Genomic DNA, 20451 nt, shown 5'->3' on the forward strand with positions numbered 1-20451 from the left:
GCCCCCTTCAGCATTCACACTGGGCACAGCGTTCAGTGCCCCCCACCCAGGTCTGCTCCCCAGAGAGGGCTCTTTCATCACTTCCAGGCTGCCTGCCCCCCCACCCCAGCTTCCCTTCCAGGCCCAGGGAGGTCTGGCGGGGTGGGCCTGGTGCCCCAGAGCCCCCGCCAGGATTTCGGGCTCCCTGGCCCTGCAAAGCATTTTATTTTTCCTCCTCTGGGGCTGGGAATAATTAGGTGACCAGGAACATAAATCACAGCCTGGTCCCGTACATCTGCTAATCACATCTGAGGGCGGGTGAGGCAGGGGCGGCCTGCAGGGGGGTCCACGCTCCCCACGGCCGCCATGCTCTCAGCGAGGGCGGGGAGCTCCCAGGTACCCCAAACACACACTCATACGGACACACAGGCATCACACCCCACATCCACACCCCCCCCCCAACACACACTCACTCCTACCCCACAGGCACACACCCATCCCCCTCGTGAGCAATGGGGAACCTGCAGGTTTGGGGGTTTGGCGCCACCTAGGGTCCATCCCCTGGAACTGCCAGACCGGCTGACCCCAAGGCAGCACCCCCACCGCCCCACCTCCCGCCGCAGCCAGAAGAAACTTCTTCCTACTGAAGACCCCAACCCGTATCAGTTCTGGTACACACCCATATAAAAAGCACTGAATTAACTGATAGTGGGAGGGAGTGGTAAGGGCTATTTTAAGAATTAAATATTTAAAAAATTTAACGTAGCTGCTTTCAAGTCAAGAGTAAGGCATGTAACTTTATCTCAATAAATCCCACCAAAAGCGTCAAACAGGGATCAGTTTTGAAGCCCCTTCTACAACAGTAACGGGGTGGGCTGCCTACCATGGCTGTGATGGGAAGCTTCTTTTAAAATACATTTTTTAAAAAAGATTTTTATTTATTCAAGAGAAAGAGAAAGAGAGAGCACGTGCACAAGCAGGGGGAGAGGCAGAGGGAGAAGCAGGCTTCTCGCTGAGCAGGGAGCCCAATGTGGGACTCGATCCCAGGACTCGGGGATCACGACCTGAGCTGAAGGCAGATGCTTAACTGACTGAGCCACCCAGGTGCCCCCAAAGTCCATGCACTTTGAAACAAAACTGTCCCCCCACCCTCTGTCCCACTTTCCCCTCCTGCTTCCAGGCAGAGCAATGGGGTCCGAGAGGTGCCCTCTCCAAGGCTGACTGTCCTCATGCTATCCAGCCATGGGGCTCCTCTCCGTGTGCCCCTTGCCTCAGTTTACTCTTCACACACACTGCAGCCCCTCACACACCTGACCCTTTAGCTTTCCCCTCTCCAGGCTGGACTCCCTGCGGCCCCTCCTTACAAGCTCCGTCCCCGCACGCACCTGTCCCCGGAGACTTCCTGGGGCCTCCCTCCTCTGCCAACGAGGGATGAACAGATGTGCCACCCCAAGGGAAAATCGACCCGGAGAAAGCCACCCCTGCATTTCTGGCCTTTGAACCAGCAATAAACAGTCCCCTAGCTCCTGGGAACATTTCTTCTCACGCCAAAAGGCTTTTTAAAATGTTAAATATCGAGACACACGGTTTTAAATGGTCGAACAGCGTAGCACGCTGCACAGCTAAAGGGAGGGGCCCTAGGGCTTCCAGGAGTGGCCAGTGTCCACACTTTGCTGCGCACGGTCACCTGGGGAACTTTACAAGTTACGAGCTGAGCCCAGGCCTCACCCCAGACCAATCAAATCAGAAGGCCTAGATAGTTTTCTAAGGGGCAGCCAGGGTGGGGGGCACTGCCGAGACCTCCCGCTCCCGGAGCCCCCTTCCCGGAGCACTGGCTGGGGCTATGGGCACAGGCCTCCCCCCACTTGACATCCCACTGCCACAGCCCCCACGCCCCACGACCGGCAGGCCACTGGGGACATCTCCGGGCCTATTCCGCCATCTGTAAAACGCCAGGGACAGCACCGTCCTTCCTAGGCTGCTGTGGGTTTCCAATTAGGAGCTGTGTGCAGAGGTTGGCGCGGGGCTCACCACCCAGATGGTGGTGTCCAGGTCAGCCTGCTGTCACCTTCACCATGAGGACATGGTACCACACTGCAGAGCAGAGCAGGACCAGGACCCACGCACAGCCCTGGTCCCGGCTCAGCCCAAGGCCCCACCTGCTCCCAGCCCAGCAGCCATGGGTGCCTGCACGCTGAACACACGCAGGGTGTCGCCGCGGAAGACCTGGCCGCCCAGCCCCGCTGGTTCCTTCCGATGGCATCCTTCCCATGGCCAAGGCCGGTGTGCAGAGCCACGTCCAGCAGGGGGCACCCCCGAGGGCTGCGGGATCCTGGAGGGAGAGGAGGGGCCGGAGGGCAGCCAGGGAGAGGAGGAGGACATTTGGGCAAGGGAAGAGGAAGGCATTCAACTCGTCCTCGGTGCCAGGAAATCTGCAGGCACTCCGCAGCATGCAGCTCTGAGATGCAGGCAGCAGGGCGGCCGCAGGAGTGGCCAGGGCAGGGGCTGTGCTGGGGGCGGTGGGCGGCGGAAGGGGACCTGACTGACCTGGGGCTGCAGACAGCAGCTGGGAGAGGCGAGCGGCCTTCCAGGGTCTGGCTCCCTCCCCAGCAGCCGCCACAAAGGATGGGCAGGCTGCCCGGGGCCAGGCCAGGAGGCGCCTGGGGAGGGTGCCATAAGGAGGGCCTGGACCATCCTTAGTCTTAAAGTAAGGGCGGGGGATAGAGCCGGGGGAAAGAATCCTTTGGGGCCTGGCTGCGAGCCCCACCACCTCCAGGAAGCCCTCGCTGACTATCTTTGCAGGGCTCGCTACTTAAAGCGAAGGGTTCTGGATTCTTGCAGACCTCAGCTTGAACCCTTGTTCTGGCATATTCCTCAATGGCGGCACCGGGGGTGGGGGGGGCGGTGTAGGGGGCGCACCTCAGGTAAAAGACACACTTCTTTCTGAGACTCATTGACAAACTCACCCCAGTGGTGCATGGTAAATGCCGAACAACCAGCTTCCTGAAACCACAAAAGCAAAACCAAAAAACAGCTCTGATTTGTAGCATCTGCTTATTTCCACGGTATAAATACTCCCAGGGTGGCTGATTTCAAGCTCCCGACGGGACGTCACTCAGTGTGGCTGCCGACCTGGGGCTCCTGTGCGGAATCCTCCAGCACCCCTGCTGTGGAAACTGGGAGCCCTGCCTGACTGATGCAGACCAGGCTCAGAGAGGGGAGGCCACGAGTCCAAGGTCCACAGCTGGAGAGTGTCAGAGCCAGGTTCAAAGCCTGGTCTGTCTCCGAAGCAGAGAGCAAGGCTGATGACAGGCACCGGGGGAGGACGGGAACCTGCCTCCTCACGCATCCTGAGCTGGACTGAGGGCTGACAGGTGACAGCTGTGTATTCGGAAGGCACTTTCCCAGGCACCTGGGTGGCTCAGTCGGTTAAGCGACGGACTCCTGATTTCAGCTCAGGTCATGATCTCAGGGTGGTGGGATGGAGCCCCAGGTCGGGCTCCGGGCTCAGCCCAGAGTCTGCTTGCGATTCTCTCTCTCCCTCTGCCCTCCCCCCTGCTCGCACGCACGCACGCTCTCTCTCTCTCTCTCGCAAAATTTAAATAAAAATTTTTTATTTATTTTTTATTTTTTTTCTTAATAATACAGTATTTATTTGTCTTCCCTCTGTCAAACCCTGAGCCAACCACTTTCCCCAGGCTGCCCGGGGAGGTATAGGAAAAGGAACATCCAGGGCAGACAAGACACGGGAGAAAGACCTATGGGAGGTGGAGACGGCTCCTTCACATGGCGAAGAGGATGAGAAAGGCCACCATCAGGCAAAAGAGCCCCATGGCCTCCGAGAGGGCAAAGCCCAAAATGGCGTAGGAGAAGAGCTGCTGCTTCAGAGAGGGATTCCTGGCATAACCAATGATGAGACTCCCAAACACAGTCCCAATTCCAGCCCCAGAGCCAGCCACCCCTACCGTGGCAGCCCCAGCCCCAATGAATTTGGCTGCTGTGTCGATGTCCCTTGAAATGGCGCTGGTTTGGAAGCTGCGGCTAGGAATACGTGAGGTCAGGGGACGTGGGGCTGCCAAGCTGCTGAGGCTCTCATCTGTCAGTGTCTCCGGTGGTTTCAGCACCACGGCAGACAGTGATCGGCTCAACAGCTGAGAGGTGCTCCTGACCAAGAAGGGGGTGGAGACGAACTTTGCACAGGCGTACATTTTCAGGGGATGAGGGGCTGTGGCAGGAGAGCTGCTCCCAGTGCAGAGAAGACAGAGAGGGTAAATAAAAATTTTTTAAAAAGGCACTTTTCAAAAGTGAGCCAGGATAGTCAAAAGTAGGGTCAGAATTATCTCATCTGCCATCCGTGTGGATGTCGCAAGGACCCGGCCCGCACCAACAGGAACAGTGTGGGATTCCTACGGGGAAGGCACCACCGGGCCAGTTCCTGTTGCGGCGGGGGTCGGGGGGGGGCGCAGAAAACACCCCGGAGGCCACACGTGTGGCCAGAACAGTGACCACAGCTGAGCACTGTGCTTGTGTTGACTTATTCACTCCTTCCCAAGACCCTGTGAGGGCAACACCAGCGCCCCACTTCACAGATGAGGAGGTTGAGGCTCAGAGAGATTCGATGATTTGCAAAAAGCCACCCAAGCTAACTGAGCAGAGGTGCCACGGGCCTGCAGACTTAATTCTCCCAGACCCTCCAGCCTGTCCACCCCCCAGATCACAGACTTCTGCACACAGCTCAACGCCCCACCTGGTGCTTCAGTATGGACAAATGCATGCTGTCGCTAGCAGTGTGAGACGCAGAACATGTCCAGCCTTCCGGGGCTCCTTGGGTCCCTTCCCAATTGCCAGGCCTCACTGCTAGCCCGAGCGGCTGGTTCACCCGTCCTGGCATCCCACAGAACACACTCTAGTGTACAGATTCTTGACCCCACCCCTTTCCAGCCTGGAGGCCCCTCACTTTGGGATGTGGGATCCTCAGGATTCCCATGTGGGATTTCAGAACCCAGCACAGGGTACCCACGGTGAAGAATGTCTATCTGCTGATCCACAACAGATGGCAAAATCACAGACTCTGGGTGACCACGCCCACAACACGTCTGGAGGGGGATGGAGCTATCCAGAAGGAATCCTCCTGGCTCTATCCCTCCTACCGCTCTTGGCCTCAGCTTCTTCTCTTGCACAGAGGTCACAAGCTCCCTGGAGAGCTGCAGGCAGGGTTCAACGGCAGAGTATCTGGCCCTGAAGATACGGGGGCTGCTGGGAAGGTCTGCACCTGAGCCCCAGCTCAAAGAGAGGCTCAAGGGAGGGGGAAGGGCTGGTGGGAAATCTCAGAGTGTGCCCACATCCCTTCTAGCGGCTCCTCCAGCATCCCCTTATCTGCCCTCCTGCACCCCCTCATCCAAGCTGTCCGAGGAGGGCATTTCTGCCTGCTTTTGCTCACACCCTTGGCCTTGCTCAGTGTCCATCTGTCCCCATGGAGGCAGCCACCTTGCTTCTCTTCTCCATACGTGGTCATGGTGGTCTTTTACACGCCCAGCTCTGGCCATGGCACCCTCCTGGCTGCCTTCCAATGCTTCCCCTGATGTTGACACGAGGGCCACACTGCCTTCCCCAGGTGGTGCCCTGCAGGGAGAGTCTTGCCTGCTGGGCACATAGTAGGTGCTCCTTAGGTGTCTGTGGGACTGACTGACTGACTGAGGGAGAGTAGAAAGTGGGAAGGAAGTGGGCAGCCAGGCTGGGGCAGAGGAAAAGGCGTCAGCGCCCTGCAGACGCCCCTGCCCTGACCAGGCCTGGGCCAAGGGCTGGCCCCCATGAGGCCCAGGGTCCTGGGGCCATCAGGGAGAGCCAGCAGCCAGAGGCCGGGGGTCCTCCCCTGATGGAGCGCTGACCCAAATCCTGCCTAATTCCTCCAAGGGGGGAAGAGATGGAGCAAGGAGAAGGGCCAAGACAAGCAGAGAGCCTTCCAGAGCCCCTTCCCGGGACGCACTGAGGCAAGGGGAGGCTCTCACGCATGCTCCAGATTCCACCAGCAGAACCAGGAGCCAAGGGCTGACGAAAGCCCACCTATCCGAGGATGCCACTGGCCTTCCTGCCCCCCCAGGGCCCTGGCCTCCCACAGCATCCCCTCCAGGGCTGCAAGGCATGGTCAGGCTGCAGAGGGCAGAGGGATGTCTCCAGAACACCACCTCCTTTGGATGACTGCCTCCATGGGAGGCATGGTTCAGGAAGAAAAACAAACGCGCACTTGGTGGGGAGGGAGGAAGCAGGCAGCAGATGCTGGGAGGCAAGACACAGTGTCTGGAGGAGGTCAGGGCAGGCTGGCGGGTGGTTGGGCTGGAGGGTGGCCCCCCCGAGTGCCCCGTGGCGCCAGGCCAGGGTCGGGCCCCCAGGCTCTTCCGGTTGGGCCTGGCAGGGAACTTGGGCAGAGAAAGTGTCCCTGGCAGGCTGCCACGACCCAGGGGTCCTCCTGCACCCACAGCCAACATTCCTGGCCATCTTGGATCTGACAACACCGGGGGCTGGGTGGCCCAGCCCAGGACCCCAGGCCTCAGCTCCCTCCTGTCCACTGCTCCTGCCTGAGGTCAAGCCCTCAGCCATCCTCCCTCAGCACCCCTTATTCGTTCACTCAACTAGGCATTCGGGAGCTCCAAGGCCCCACTCAAGGCATTGGGGTTACAGCAGTAGACAGACCTGTCATGGCCGGCAGAGTTTCTGCTCACTCACCCTCAATGGCTCCCCACTACCTTCAGGACGGGGCAACCCCCCCCACACACATTCAAAGCCATCAACCCGGGCTGGAGCTCTCCTCTCTGGACTCCAGCCCTCCCCCAGTGCTCCAGTCATCCGGACAGGCCCCCCACAGTGTGCACTGCACCCAAGTTCATGACCCCCTCCAAGCCTTTGCCCGCGCCAGTCCCTCCACCAGGCGTACCATCCTGTCCCCTCTGCGCATGACCCATTTTCACTGCTCTTTCAGGACACCTCCCTTGTCCCCTCCACCAGATGCTAGCTTTAGACTGAAGACCCCTGGTGTGAGATCGAGGTGACGAGCACACTCAGGTATATGTGAGTCACAGGAGATCTTGCAGGAGGGAGAAGGATATGGGGCCTGAGGAAGGGGTGGCAGGGGTCACTGAGCAGGGGTCCCAGGGCGGGGGCCTGCCTGGAGGGGGGCAGGAAGGTCACAGTTTGGAGGCTTTGCAGGGGGCAGGGATCATTTGCTGACAGACCCTGGGGCCCTCCACTCACAGCTGGAGAAAGAATTGTTGCCTGGGGTCCACAGGCCACTCTCCTGCTCATGAACCTTCAAGAGCTCCCCATGGCCCAGCCACAAAGTCTAAAAGATGCCGGACACCCAAGAGTGGCCATTCACAGCCCTCATGCTGGCCCAATCCACCCTCCCTCCTCCACTCCTGACCCTCCCTCCACCACCCAAAGGCCCCTGCTGTTCTCTCGCTCCCAAAGGCCCCTCCCTCTCTCCTCCACCTGACCGTGGTTATCAGCCCTCCTCGTCCTCTCAAGGAAGCCTCCCCATCCACCCCAGGCAGCCTGAACCCTGTCCCACTGCAGTCCTCCAGACCCAGGGACACTTGTATCACCTCAGCATTCCTCCCCTGAAGTTAGGTACCCTGCCCATTTTACAGATGAGACTGAGGCACAGAAAGGTTAGGTCACATGCCCAGGCCACACAGCTCTGAAATGAGGGGCTGGGCTGGGGACAGGGCCGCACTCTGTGCCTTACACAGCCTGCAGAGGTCACAGTATTCCTCAGAGGGAGCCCTTCATTCATTCCCTGGCCGCTGGCGGCCTAGGGGATCCCAGAGCTTCTAGCCCAGCAGGCCGGAGATGAAGCCCCAGCCGGGCGATGCCACACACGGGATCTGACCATGAACCTCTGTGGGCTTTAGCAGACTCAGACCTTTGGGAGTTTAACACTGAAATCAGCATCTGCAGCTGCACCGGCCACACCACAGGGGACAGCCGCGTGACTCCGGACCCCTGAGCGCTCCAGGCCCGTTCCCTCCTCTCTACATTGTCAGGGCGATGGGCAGATGGCCCCCCCGCCCCCAGGTCTCCCCGCCCCAAGCCCGCCGGGAGAAGGCCAAGTCCTTTCCGGTGGAGCTGCCCCGGAGCGACAGCGGCAAGAGGAGGGAGGAGCCAGGAAATCCGGGCGGGGCGGCGCCCACCCCCAGCCCCGGGCCAGGCGCCGGAGGGGGCGCCGGCTGCCCCCAGAAACGCGCTCCAGATGCGCGCGCGCTGCCAGCATTCCTGGAAGGTAACGCCAGGCCGGGCGGGGGGCGGGGGCCGGGGGCGCAGGCCGCCGCCAGATGCGCACGGCGCACAGCTGCCCCCGGCTAATAAGGTCAGCTCCTGGCTCCGGCGAGCCGCGCGCACACACACCGGCCGCCGCCGCCGCGGGGGAGGGCCCGAGCCCCCGTGGGGACGCGGAAGGGCTGCTGGGCTCATCCGGGAGAGGTCGGCACCCACTCCCACCCCTGGGGGCAGGAGCCGACCCCCCCTTTAGGGGGACCAAAAAACACCCAGCACCCTTCCCCCCCAGTGAACCCCTCCCTGCCAGGCGTGGGACCCCGAGGTGGGAGAGGTCAGAACGCCACCCCCTTGCCGTTGGAGGGTCGGTGGGGATGCGCGCGGGGCTTGTTCTACTTTTCTCTTATATTGGCTGTTTCCCTTCAGTGACTGAGAGGAGACCACGTGCTGCGTTGGGGGTCCTGGCCTGAGGCGAAGGGCAGGCATTGCAGGTGCCCCCTCGATTGGGGATCTCCACTGTGGGAAGCACAGCTGCAGGGAGCTGGGGCTCCTAGGATTCCCTGCCAGCGCCACAAGGGAACTCACACCCCTCCCCCCGAGCCTATCCCCTCCACCTCACCCCGGGGAACACCCTGTCCTCCACTGGGAGATGTGAAATCACCAGCCTGGGGTCATGGGGGGCAGGGGGGAAAGGGAGCCAGTTGGGGGATCACAGCCCAGATTCCGCTCCTCCCTTCCATCCAGGTCCCCCACAGGGCCAAGGGCAGTCCCCCCTCCTGCCCCTTCCTCCCTAGATAAAGGCGCCGGCAGCCGCCTTTGTTTCTCGGGTGTAAACCAAGCCAGATGCGGTCTAATCCCCCAGCTGGGCTGGATTTGCTGGCGGCTTAGGCTCTAGAGCCTCCCAAGCCCTCCAGCCCCGCCTGCCCGGCTGGCGTTTTCAGGGCTGCTGGGGGTGGGGGTTGGGGGTGCTGGCGGCCTCAACCCCACTCTTCTCCCACCTGAGGGCCAAGGAGAGGGTGAGGCCCCTGGCTTTGGGATCCTGTCCTCATGGGGCCAAATGACCTTGGGTGAATCTCGTGACTCAGAGCCTTGGTTTTCTCATCTATAAATTGGGAATGATGAGGACAAACCCCACAGGTCCTATAGCTCAGATACTTTTATTAGGATCATGAATGGTGTTCACCTCCCTGACCACCCACTAAGAGCCACAGTGCCCCATCTAACCACACACCCCGTCTCCAGGGCACAGAACAGCGATGACAGACACGGAGATGCCTAGGGAACTCTGCAGGCGCACTCCATTCCTTCCAAGAACCAGAGAACCCAAGGAAGCTGGTGCTAACATTAATCCCGCTGTGCAGAGGAAGAAACTGAGGCCCAGAAAGTTCCCAAAGCTAGTAAGACACAGGATTATCAGTAAAATAGGGAAATGGCCCAGGTCACTGAGCAAATGAGAGGCAGAGAATAGATGCCCCAGGGGCGAATGCGGGAGCAGCAAGGGGAGGGCAATGCCAAGGTCCCCTGGTAGCACTAGGTGGGGGTCTTCAGAGTGTGGTCTAAAGCCGTCCAGAATCAGACCCCTGTGAGTCTTGCTAAAAATGCAGATTCCTAGGCACCGGTCTGCCCCACCACACTAGAGTCCGGTGGGGAGGCCCTGGAATCTGCATTTATTACAGGCGTGTGTATGCGACAGTGGTGGGGGGGCGGGGTCGGAGGATTTGCGTTCTATGCTGCCGTCCAGGTGGCCGTGCCCTCTGTGTATGGGGGACCAGGGGAGAAGGGGCCTAGGGCAGGCCAAGCCCCAGGCAACTCTGAAGGGGGCTCTCTGTCCCCTCTGGGGCCCACCCGATAGCCCTGGGCCACCCGGGCTGGGAGCACAGCCTCACCTGGGCTGGTCCAGCCAGAAGGTGGGCGGGATGCCAAGCTCAGAACCCGCCAGGAGTGTCTGATGGATGCGGCGCCTCCTTCCAGAGGCCATTAATCATCCGAAGAAACTCCCTGTCAGTCCCCCTGTTCCCACTGCCTCCACCCATGCACAAGCCCCACACGCAGACACGCAGACACACAGACCACCACACATGCACGCGCACACACGCACCTCACGCACGCAGATGCACACCACGCTGCCGTCTGGATCCGCCACACATGCAAGAGCACGCCACCCACGGTACCCAGGCCGTGCACGCACACGCCCAGCACACACACACGTCGGCACAGATTTCAGACACCACACGCTGATCCCGCACAACACACTGTGCGTTCACGCTGTGCTGAGCATGAGCACACACACATACACGCGTGCACATGGCGGTCAAGCCCGTTCCCACCCTGTGGGAGGAGACAAGACAGGGCCCCAGAGCTGTTACAAATACCCCCAAAGGCCACACCGCCCCGTGCAGCCTCCACTCCAGGGCCCCAGCCAGGTTCCAGCCCCACGGTCCTTTGCTCGGGGCTGCAAGGCTGTCAGCCTTGTACCTCTCAGGCTTCTCATCCCCATCCAAAGCTTTGACTGGTGGACAGGGTGATTAATAAAAAATGAGGAAATGAATTACTGATGGGCTGATAAACACGGTTTGGCAGACACCTTGCCTTTGCGAGCAGGGAGGGTGGTCATGGTGAGGATTCTTCGGGGCGGGAAGGTTGGGTGGGACTGTCCTTCCCCGCGCATTTCACCGGTGAGAACAAGCGCCGGGTAGCGACCCATCCAGAGCCAGCAGCCCCCGAGAGACCTCCGGGACCACAGCGCAGAGATCCCCACCCCTGCCCACCCACCCATCGCCCTCTCTGACCCAGAAGCCCAGCTGTGTGTGTCTGGCCTGGGCTCATGTGCCTTACACAACAGGAATCCCAGAGCCGTTCATTCATTCATTCATCCGCTCCTACCGAAAAGGACACAAACACAGGGCTGAGATCCTGATGATGCAACCAGGGTGGAGAGAAGCTGTCTTCAGCGGAGCACTTGGGCCTCCAGGAGGAGGTGACACTTGAGTGCTGGATGAAAAAGAGCCGGTGCCCAGGACAGAGGGGGCAGGGGGCTGTGGCAGCAGGACCCCTCCCGCTCCAGAGCCCAGGAAGAAGCACCATGTGAGGATCTGTCCATTTGGCTCCCACACCCACATCCTAAGCAGGTCAAGGCACCAGGAGGCAGTCCTGTCCCTCTTTGCTCCCAATTCTGGCCACACCCTGAGCCCCGATCCACCCACCCACCTGAGGGCATCCGATGGGGTAGTCTGGGTCCTTCCCCCCACAGCCCCCATCCATCCCGGGCCGAAGCTTGAGGCCTGAGGGGAGCAGAATGTATAGAACATTTCCACTCAGATACGAGGCCTGGTTTTCTCGAAGCGTGCCCCCGGGAAGCGCCTCGTGGCCAGGGCCTCTCATTGGGCTCTGCGTGTTCTTTAGCATCCAGAAGGCCACTCCCAAGGACAAAGTCAGGGAAAGCACTTGGCTCAGTCTGGCCTTGGGGTGACAAGCATGTGCCTTCCAAGGGATGTAGCAAAGGCCAACGCCTTCTCCACGGCCCGTCTGCCAAAAAGCCTCGCTGTTTTCCATCTCCCACGCCCAACTGCGGGGAAGCAAATCTGGCTGGGCCCAGGCCCCACGAGCCTGACACCCCTTAACCAGGGCAGAGGGTCTGCCAATCGTGGGCACTGGCAGCCCTCAGAGAAGAGGCACCGAGCGACACCCACCAGCTGTCGGCACCGGGGTTCCCTGGAGGCCAGGACCATGGTGACTCTCCATTTGCTTTTTGCAAGTTTTTCTCGACCTTCGAAGTTTTCAGGCATCATTTTGTGCTGGGGGAGCAGGGAGTGTTACAAAAGACACTCACGGGAGGAAGGAATGGAAATGGCCTTGACACAGAAGCGAAACTGTCAAGGTTTGGATGGGCTTTGGGACCTCGGCCGGCAGCTCTTGCAAGGAAGACCCCGCATAGCCATCACACTGCTCACGCAGGCAGCTCCACACAGACGGCCCCTGAGGAAGGCAGAGAAAGGGGCTACGTCCAGCCAGTCACCCCTCTGTCCCACCCGTGTGACCAGCGACTGGTCCATCCATCCATCTAAGCATCCATCTGCCTGACCCTCCACACACTCAACCATGCATGCATCCATCCGCCTGTCCGTCTGTTCTCTTCCCATCTTTCTGTCCTTCCACCCACTCATCTGTAGGCAGCACCTTTTTCACTTTACCTAACCAGCATCTGTCCCTCCCCAACCCCGCGGGGCTGTCAGTCAGCACACTCCCTTTCTCTCCGTAGGGGTGGGCAGGTGTACCGGGCTGAGCCCATCAGGATCTTCCCTGGGACATTAGCTAGGGAACTGTTCTTCTCCCCACTCTGGAGTCACTAGATGTCAGCCTCGAACTGCTTGCTGGTGGCAGTCTCTGACAGCCTTGTGAAGAGAACCTGCCAACAAGTGAATCCCACAACGCTTCCTCGCCTCTCCATGACGACCCCAGACACGGGCACTGTCGCTCCCCCCCATCTTACAGGAAAAAGCAGAGCTGAGGATGGAGAAAGGCAGAGGCCTGGCGGCATCCGATGAACCCGGGACCCACGGGGCCTGAAGGCAGCATCACCTTCAGTCAGTTCAATAATGCCCCTTCTTGCTAGCGTGCGCTGGAGTTGGGCTTGTCACTTACGGATAGAAAGGGCCAGGGGTCACACAAGCCCTTCTCATATGGCATCCGGTGATTTAGAACCTTCTAGATGCTCATCCCTGAGTCAGAAGAGGATACCCTATAGACAAACAAGCCTTGCCCTTCCTGCCAGAGGCTGACCCCCCAGCTGGACAGGCAGTTCTACAACAAAGCCACACAGCTCAGACACTAGGACAGCACGGGATCAAAAGGGGACAGACAAGACCCCTATCACTAAGCCTCAGTTCCCCTATCTATGAAATGGAGACAGCATCCCTATCGTGCAGGGCTGCTCGAAGATCAGTGATGGAGTAAGCCATGTGAGCTGCCCACCCACCAGCCATTCCTACCCCCTTCTTTTTTGATGGCACAGCCTGCCCCCCATGAAGTCTGAAAAGGTCAGAGACTCCTATTCCCAGCACCCCTGCAATTACAGTAGCGCAGATGACCAGGCCTGGACAAGTGGACTCCAGTTGGCTGAAATCTTCTGGGAAACACTCTTCCCCAAAAGAGAAAAGAGCGGGAGAGCCCCCTTCCTCTTCCCATCCTGCTTCTGGATATTATCATGTGAGAACATGATGCTTGGAGCTATGGCAGCCAGCTTGCAACCATGAGGAAAGGGTCAAGAGAATCATGCTTGGATTTACCTGAAGGAAAGGGTCATCTCTTGTACGCTTGGGGCTGGGAGCTGGGGTTTACACTCTCATTACTGGTTGTGGGAGGTGGTCTTATGAAGCAGATAAAAGAAGTGATTTCTGGAACCAGTCTTTTCGGGTTCAAATCTGAGCTCTACTACTTGCTGGCTGTGTGACCTCAGGCAAGTTACTTGACCTCTCTGTGCTTCCATTTTCTCCTCTATAAAAATGGGAATACTTAGGAGTGTTAAATAATTTAGTACAGCTCGAAAACCTCTAGCACGGTGCTCAGTACAAAGAAAGTGCCCAACAGACATGAGGTGTAATTAGCCATCACAGTCAGAAAATCGTAGGGGCCCGGGGTGGGGGGTAGGCTGGGACCGGGGGAAGCCGGGCAGGCGCAGAGGCCCAGCCCGCAGGAGCCGAACAGGAGCCGTGAGTCTGCTCCCGGCCTTGGCACCGCGGCGGCTGCGCTGACTTGCTCTGCGCTCCCCCTGCCAAGGCCGGAGCAGCTGGCTCCAGGCTGCCGATGACGCAGCCCGCCCGCCCGCCCGCCCTCCACCCTCTGGCTGTGCCGCCCTCGCCCACCGACAGCCAGGCCGGCGGCCCGCGAGGTGGGCGTCCTATCGGCCCAGGGGGCGGGGTGGGGGGCACTCAGCCACCGGTCCAGAGGTGCCCCCCCCACCTCCCTGCAGGCAGCCCTCCCTGACTCCCCGCCAGCGAGCTTCACCTTCGGGGGAGAGAGCCGTGTCTCTCGGCCCCTCCCGCCACAGCCGAGTGTGAAAGCAATTCCACTTGGCAGCCTCGCAACAGTGAGTCAAAAACAGTTGTCTGGCTTGTCGGATGCCCAGGCCCTGCACAACTCAGAGCAGGCTGCTGGGCTGGGGGCCACGTAACTCTCTCGGGCGTGTTCTCTCCAGCGAGGGCCGAACGCCCCAGGCTCAGGGTGTGTGTGTGTTGCGGGGGGGTGGGGGGGCCAGGGTGCTTTGCAGCAGGGTAAACTGAGGGAGAAGGAGGCTCACATCTTTCTGCACCATCTCCTCTTCTGCTATCTGCTCCTCTGGGCTCGAGAACATGTTACTGCTGACCGCCCTCTGCTACCGAAAGTGGATCTGACATGACTGAGCTTCCCTCCCTCTCTGCTGGCTCTATGTGGGTCTCTCGGGGTTGGGACACTGTAAGGATCGAGGATGCTAGGCACGGCCTGCAGGCAGGGACTTGGCCGTTTACACACAACGCTTCCTCGCCTCTCCATGACGACCCCAGACACGGGCACTGTCGCTCCCCCCCATCTTACAGGTGAGCACACTGAGGCTCAGCACGTGTGAGTACCTTCCCCGAGTCACACAGCAAGTTCGTGGACAGGCAGGAATTCAAACCCAGGCTTGGCTGACCTTAAAGCCAGGGCATTCACTGCACTGACTCAGCATTCCCAGAAGCTTCCGGACGCAGGGCTTTGCCCTCCCCCTCCTGCACACTGCTGCCCAAGAACAGTGTTTATAACCCTCCCCTGCTCAGCAACCTTCCATGGCTCCCCAGCACCCACAGGAAAAAAATAAACCAAACCCTTTGCAGAGCCCTCCCCACCCCTGACTCCTGACATCAGCCCTGGAACCCACTGACTCTTCACCAGAGCCAAGCAAAGGGCTCCTTGAGAGCCTGGACTGCACACTGTCTCCTCCAACAGGCCGGCCTACACCCACTGCAGGGCCTTTGTGCAGTGCCCTTCTCTGCCCATCTGCCACCTCCTGGCCCCCCCGCGGCGGCACCCCCATCACACCCCCTCGTGTGCGGATCTCTCCGCCGCTCCTCACTGCCCAGCATGATCCTTTCTTTGCGCTGAGCTCTGTTTAATGTGTGAGGCCTCTGACTAGCCGGTGTGCCTTCGAGGGCAGGGCCACGCCTGTCCTGTTTACAGCTGCGCCCCCGTGCCAGCATGTGGCCAGGGTTTGGGGACCGCTGAGTGAAGAAGTGTGTGAATGAGTTCGCATCTCCCGGGGCTCAGGCAGGGCCAACACAGATCCCGAGTCCTGGCTGGCCTGAAAGGAACCTCCCCTGGGCCCAACCACCCCCACTCTGGCCCCAGCCTCTCAGATCCCGCGCGCTACCCTCCCAGACCTGCCCCAACCGTGTAGACTTCCCCAACCGTGCCCGTACACTCGTGCTCCCCGCCCCCAACCCAGCCAACTCCTGCACATCCCTCAAGTATTGCGTCCTTTGCTGGGCAGAGCCGATCACACCCCCTCTGACACCCTGTGGCGTGGACACACCCACTGTGAGGTCCACACGGGCTTGCCTTCACAGACCGCAGCGCCCGCACCCAGCAGGTGCTCGCCGCGCCACAAGAGAGCCACCTTCTCTGTGTTCCTTCCCGGCGTGCAGGCCTCCCCGACGGGACTGGAGCGCTGATGGCAGGGGCTGTTTTACTCACTGGTAAGTCCTCAGTGGATGGATGGATGGATGGATGGACCAACAGATGGGCAGATGGGCAGATAGGTGGATGAACAGAAAGGAAGGAAAAATGGATGGATGGATGGATGGATGGATGGATGGATGGATGGATGGATGGGAAGGACTCAGGTAAGACAGATCTATAAATGGCTGGAAGAAGGAAGGAAAGGCAGACAGATGGACGATGGATGCATGCAAGCATGGATGATGGAAGGAGAAATGGATGGATGGGTGGGTGAAAAATGGATGGAGGGAGCCAGAGAGGGAGGAGGGAAGGGTAGACGAGCAGGCAGGCAGGCAACTGGGTAAGGAGAATGAGCACTGCCCGTGTTACTTACTCCTTCACAGGTCCCCCCCTCTGCTTTCTGATCAGATGAAGAACCCCACAGAGGAGTCTCCCCCACCCTCACTGCCAAGGGCTGCCGCTGCTCTAAGCAGAGGGAAGGAGTGGTATCTTCTTAGCACTCCGTCCACACAAACCCCCACGTCCCTCCCACTGGGGGCATCAGGACCAGCCCCACAGACAGTGTGGTGAGGCTGCGTACCGACTCATTTCCTAGCAGGGGACACTCACAGAGCCCTTGCTACATACAGAGGCCCCTCCTTGGAGATTCCACACAGCCTGAACTCCAAAACAGTGCCAGGCAGCAGACTGTTCCCTCACCTTATCAAGAGGGAAACTGAGGCCCAAAGATGGTTACCCAGAGTCACACAGGTGCAGGTGGCTGAGCCAGGATTCGAACCCAGGCAGCATGGCTCCAGAGCCCACACGCTTGGCCCCTCGGCTGCCCGCGGGCCCCAGGCTTGGTCGCCATGTCCCACCTGCCCGCTCCCTGGCATTTCCACTCTCCTCGTTCCTCGTCTTAATCCTACATAGGATTTCTTACTTCATGGCTTCCCTTCAATCAACTTACCTTCTTTGCTTAAATAAATTTGAAATGTATATGACGACCACAAAAGGAAAATCGGTATTAAGTAACATAAATAGAAGGTGACCCTAAAAACCCATACCATGAAAATGAAACAGTGCCGTTCAGTTTTAGCCAAATACTAATCCCAAAGAAGGCTCTGGGCCTGAGGCCTACTCTTATTAAAAAAAAGAGAGATCAGTGAGTGTGGTAGTTTTAAAAAATACGTCCACAGATGCTCCGACACGCTTCACTCGGTGAAGAGGTGGAGCCCTTGAGTATGGGCCAGACTTAGTGATTCACTACCAATGAGGAGAAGAGGGCGGGAGTCACAGCGTGTGGCTTCTGAGACCACGTCATTACAGGCAAAGAGCTTCCTCCTGGTTCTCTCCTAGATCACTCACTCTGCAAAGCCAGCTGCTCAGCAGAGAGCCCCCCGTGGCAAGGCACTGAGCCCTCTTGCCACCAGCGAGCACTGGACCGAGGCCTCCAGCCACCGGTGTGAGGGAGCCATCTTGGCAGCTGGTCCTCCAGCCTCAGTGGAGCCTTCGGCTGAGACCACAGCCCCAGGCACCTCCCTGATTACAGTCTCACTGGAGACCTGGAGCCAGAATCACCCAGCCGAACCACTCCCCACAGAGACTGTGAGACAAGAACTCTTTGTTGTTTGAAGCTGCAACATTCTGGGGTGTTTTGTTACACCGCACGCGAGAGATAACTCACACAGCCAGTGAGAGAGAGGCATGTGAGACGGCAATTCCAAACCGAGACCTTCTTTCAAGTAGTCGGGAGGATGAAAACGCAACTGGAAGGGTAAGAAGTGAGCCCTGACAGGACTCAATGTACTCTTTGCTATCGTGAATATTATTAATTACGGTGCCTCTCCCGTCTGCTCCCCACCAAGCCGCCAGAGGGAGGGGGCTGCGTGAATCAGCTCACATCTTCCTGGGGAGCTTCCCCAATAGACGCCCTTCCCACTCAGAGTGAACGCCCAGCGCTCCACGTCCTCCAGCCCCTATTGACCACTCAGACCCCACCACCCCTGCCCTGCTCTCCCTCCTCCCTGCTCCTCATCCATTCCAGCCACACGGCCTCCTGCTTTGCCCACAACACCCCAAACTCATTCCCACCTCTTCTGGGCTTCTGCACTGACAGTCCTTCTGGTCCCCTCTAACAGGACCCGCTCCTCCCTGGTCTGGCCCTCACTCCATTCAGCGCTTTGCTCGGAGGCCCCCTGACCACAGTATCTCCCAGTCAGTCCCCACGAGGCCCTGTTCCCTGCTTCCGACCCTCACTGGCTTCACGGCTACGCACAGCACTGACCTCCACGGGACACCACGGTGCATACTTACTCCCTCGTCACTGCCTGCTGCTCTGCAGAAGGGAATCTCGACTGGAGCTGGGCTGGGTCCGTGTGGCTCGCAGCTCCCCCTCCCCTACTCGGAGCAGGGCCCGCACATAGTAGGTGCTCAGTGAGCCTCTGCGGAATGAATGCTAAAGCCTCCCCATCCTGCCATATCGCGTGGCATCCAGGAAACCAGGGGGTCAGACTCGAACTGAACGAAGTTATAAACCCGACCTGGAACAGACCACGCTAATTTGTAGAGCCTCGAGCTAAACCCAAATATAAAAATGCTTCTCGGCTGCCAACCAGACCGAGGATTTTTTTTTTTTTTTTTTTTAATGAGTTTGGCTCCAGGAATCTCTCCTCTATGTTCCTAAACCTCATCTTCCCTCGCTTCTCCCCTTCTCCCTGTTCTCCATGCTCGATGCCATCACCAGCACAGAGATTCCTCCCAAGGCTCTCTGCTCCTTTGTTCTCCCCGCGGCATTGAAGGGTGCCTCCCCTCCGCCCGATGCAGGAACCTTGGTGGGGGCCCCGCCTCCGCCAGCCTTTGAGAGGTGCCAGGCGTTGCCCTGGGAAGCAGAGGGAAGGAGGTCTTTGCTCCAGAACATCTTAACAATGGTCCTGAGAATGGGTACAGGGTTTCCATCAGGGATGATGAGAAAGTTCTAGAATGAAATGGGCTTGGCCCTGAGGGTTGCATAACAGCGTGGAGGTACTTAACACCACTGGACTATACCCTGGAAAATGGTTACAGTGGTAAATTTTACATTGTGTTTGTTTAATGTTCATTTTTTTACACAACAAAAAAAGTGTTAAAAAAAAATGGTGCTGGCCCCATTTGGCATCATCAAGTTCAGGAGTCCGAAGAACTTAAAACTGACAGTGATGCTAGGTTTGAAGACATTTTTCTGCATTTCTCTGAGATAGAACAGATAGCTTTGATTCCTGCCTGGCCGGCAAACCGACTTCTTCCCACGACAACGAAGAAAACAATCAAAATCAACCTGGTAACAGTGCCCACTGAAACATCTCACAAACGTGCTTCTGTGGTAGACAGTATACAGCTTAACGTTTTTTATTTTCCTCTTTCGTATGCAAAATTAAAATAGAGAGAGAAGAAGAAATGCCACTGTAAGCACGGAGCCCGGGGGTGAATCCGGTGAATCTGGTGAGTCCACCGGCCGGGAAGGCGCGCTGAGCCGGAGGGGCCGCCCCCAGGAAGGAGACCAGTGAGACAGAAAATAAATAAACAAAAGCTTCCCAACTTCGGACAGAGGGTTTGCAACGCGGACGATCCTCCGTCGGCAGGCCATGCGGCGAGCCTCAGATGTATTTGTAATTGGGCCACGGTTTTCGGCTTCCCGGCTACATGTGTGTTTGAGGAGGTGCTCGACTTGGTCACAACGTCCAAGCTGCCTGATCTGACAGAGCCCTTGGCGCATGGCTACTGGAAGGGGGAACCAGCTGTTCGGAAAAATAGGTCTAACTGCCGCCCCCCCCCCCCCCCCCCCCCCCGCCAACCAGCAACGTCTTTCCCAGATCTAAAGCTGCCGGTGGGCCAGTTTCAACCACTGAGAGTGTCCTGGAGAGCGTCGAACCCCCCATTGTGTGCTTCCAGCTCCACCTGTGGTCCTGCCAGCCACTTGGCCAATTCACTGGCAGACAGGGCCAGCCCGGAGCTGGGGAGTCCTGCTCTGGCCCCCACTCAGGGGCTGGGCGCGGCAGACTGAGGTTCTGGACCAACCTGGCCCCGAGCGTCCAATGGAGGAAGAGGCTCGGGCCTCCACCCTGAAGTGCGTGAGGCTGCTGCACCTGGGGCCTCAGGCGGGGCAGGGGGGCAACGGAGGGCCGGGCAGGTGCCTGCCAGCGGGGTGCAGCTCCGAGGAAGGGAGCTGTGGAACCGGACTGCTGTCCTCTCCCCTCCTCTCCCAGGCACCCCCAGGAGACCCGTGGCTGCCCCGTGGCCTGGTGGGCTTAGGCCTCCCCCGCCCTCCCTGAGGCTGGCCCAGCCAGATAGGGGTGACCCTGGGGGAGAAGGGCTGGGCTGGCAGCTGAGTCAGCTCCCGCCAGGTCAAGCAGAGAGCTGACCTCCCCACCCAGAGGCAGGAAAACGCCCGTCTCCAACCAGGGCCTGCCCAGCCCAGGCAAGGAGCCCGAGTGCCATCAGCAGCCCCTGCAACGGTCCCAGGAGGCTGGACGCCACCCCCCCCCCCCCCCCCCCCGC

The 20451-nt window shown here is 59.2% G+C and overlaps 3 protein-coding genes and 1 long non-coding RNA gene across 6 annotated transcripts in view; 1 reads left to right on the forward strand and 3 right to left on the reverse strand.

The window, feature by feature from the left end:
• Positions 1 to 8387, reverse strand: part of COX4I1 (cytochrome c oxidase subunit 4I1) — a 400433-nt gene extending 392046 nt beyond the window's left edge. Inside the window, exon 1 of the mRNA XM_081806302.1 lies at positions 8380 to 8387. The gene's annotated coding sequence lies outside the window, so the exon portion shown is untranslated. The remainder of the gene's footprint in view (positions 1 to 8379) is intronic.
• GSE1 (Gse1 coiled-coil protein) overlaps positions 1 to 20451 on the reverse strand; it is a 329408-nt gene that overhangs the window by 281843 nt on the left and 27114 nt on the right. The window lies entirely within an intron of this gene.
• Positions 3601 to 4264, reverse strand: LOC102738284 (ATP synthase F(0) complex subunit C2, mitochondrial). Its single transcript, XM_006734952.3, has one exon. It carries the CDS (start codon positions 4185 to 4187, stop codon positions 3762 to 3764), a length of 426 nt encoding a protein of 141 aa, XP_006735015.1. The 5' UTR covers positions 4188 to 4264; the 3' UTR covers positions 3601 to 3761.
• On the forward strand, positions 7956 to 20441 carry LOC145717507 (uncharacterized). 3 transcript variants are annotated; one of them, XR_014140769.1, is made up of 4 exons: positions 7956 to 8254; positions 15704 to 15953; positions 17275 to 17692; positions 19337 to 20441. It is a non-coding gene; the product is annotated as an uncharacterized LOC145717507 (long non-coding RNA). The 3 variants fall into 3 exon arrangements; XR_014140770.1 differs by lacking the exon at positions 7956 to 8254 and adding an exon at positions 13932 to 14332; XR_014140768.1 differs by lacking the exon at positions 7956 to 8254 and having other exon boundaries at positions 13934 to 15953.

This window comes from Leptonychotes weddellii, chromosome 16 (assembly GCF_054177405.1).
Source record: "Leptonychotes weddellii isolate Sample4059 chromosome 16, ASM5417740v2, whole genome shotgun sequence".
NCBI lineage: Eukaryota > Metazoa > Chordata > Mammalia > Carnivora > Phocidae > Leptonychotes > Leptonychotes weddellii.

What these genes read in the sequence shown, in the direction of transcription:
- LOC102738284 (XM_006734952.3), bottom strand. Translation starts at nt 4,187, where the DNA reads ATGTACGCCTGTGCAAAGTTCGTCTCCACCCCCTTCTTGGTCAGGAGC.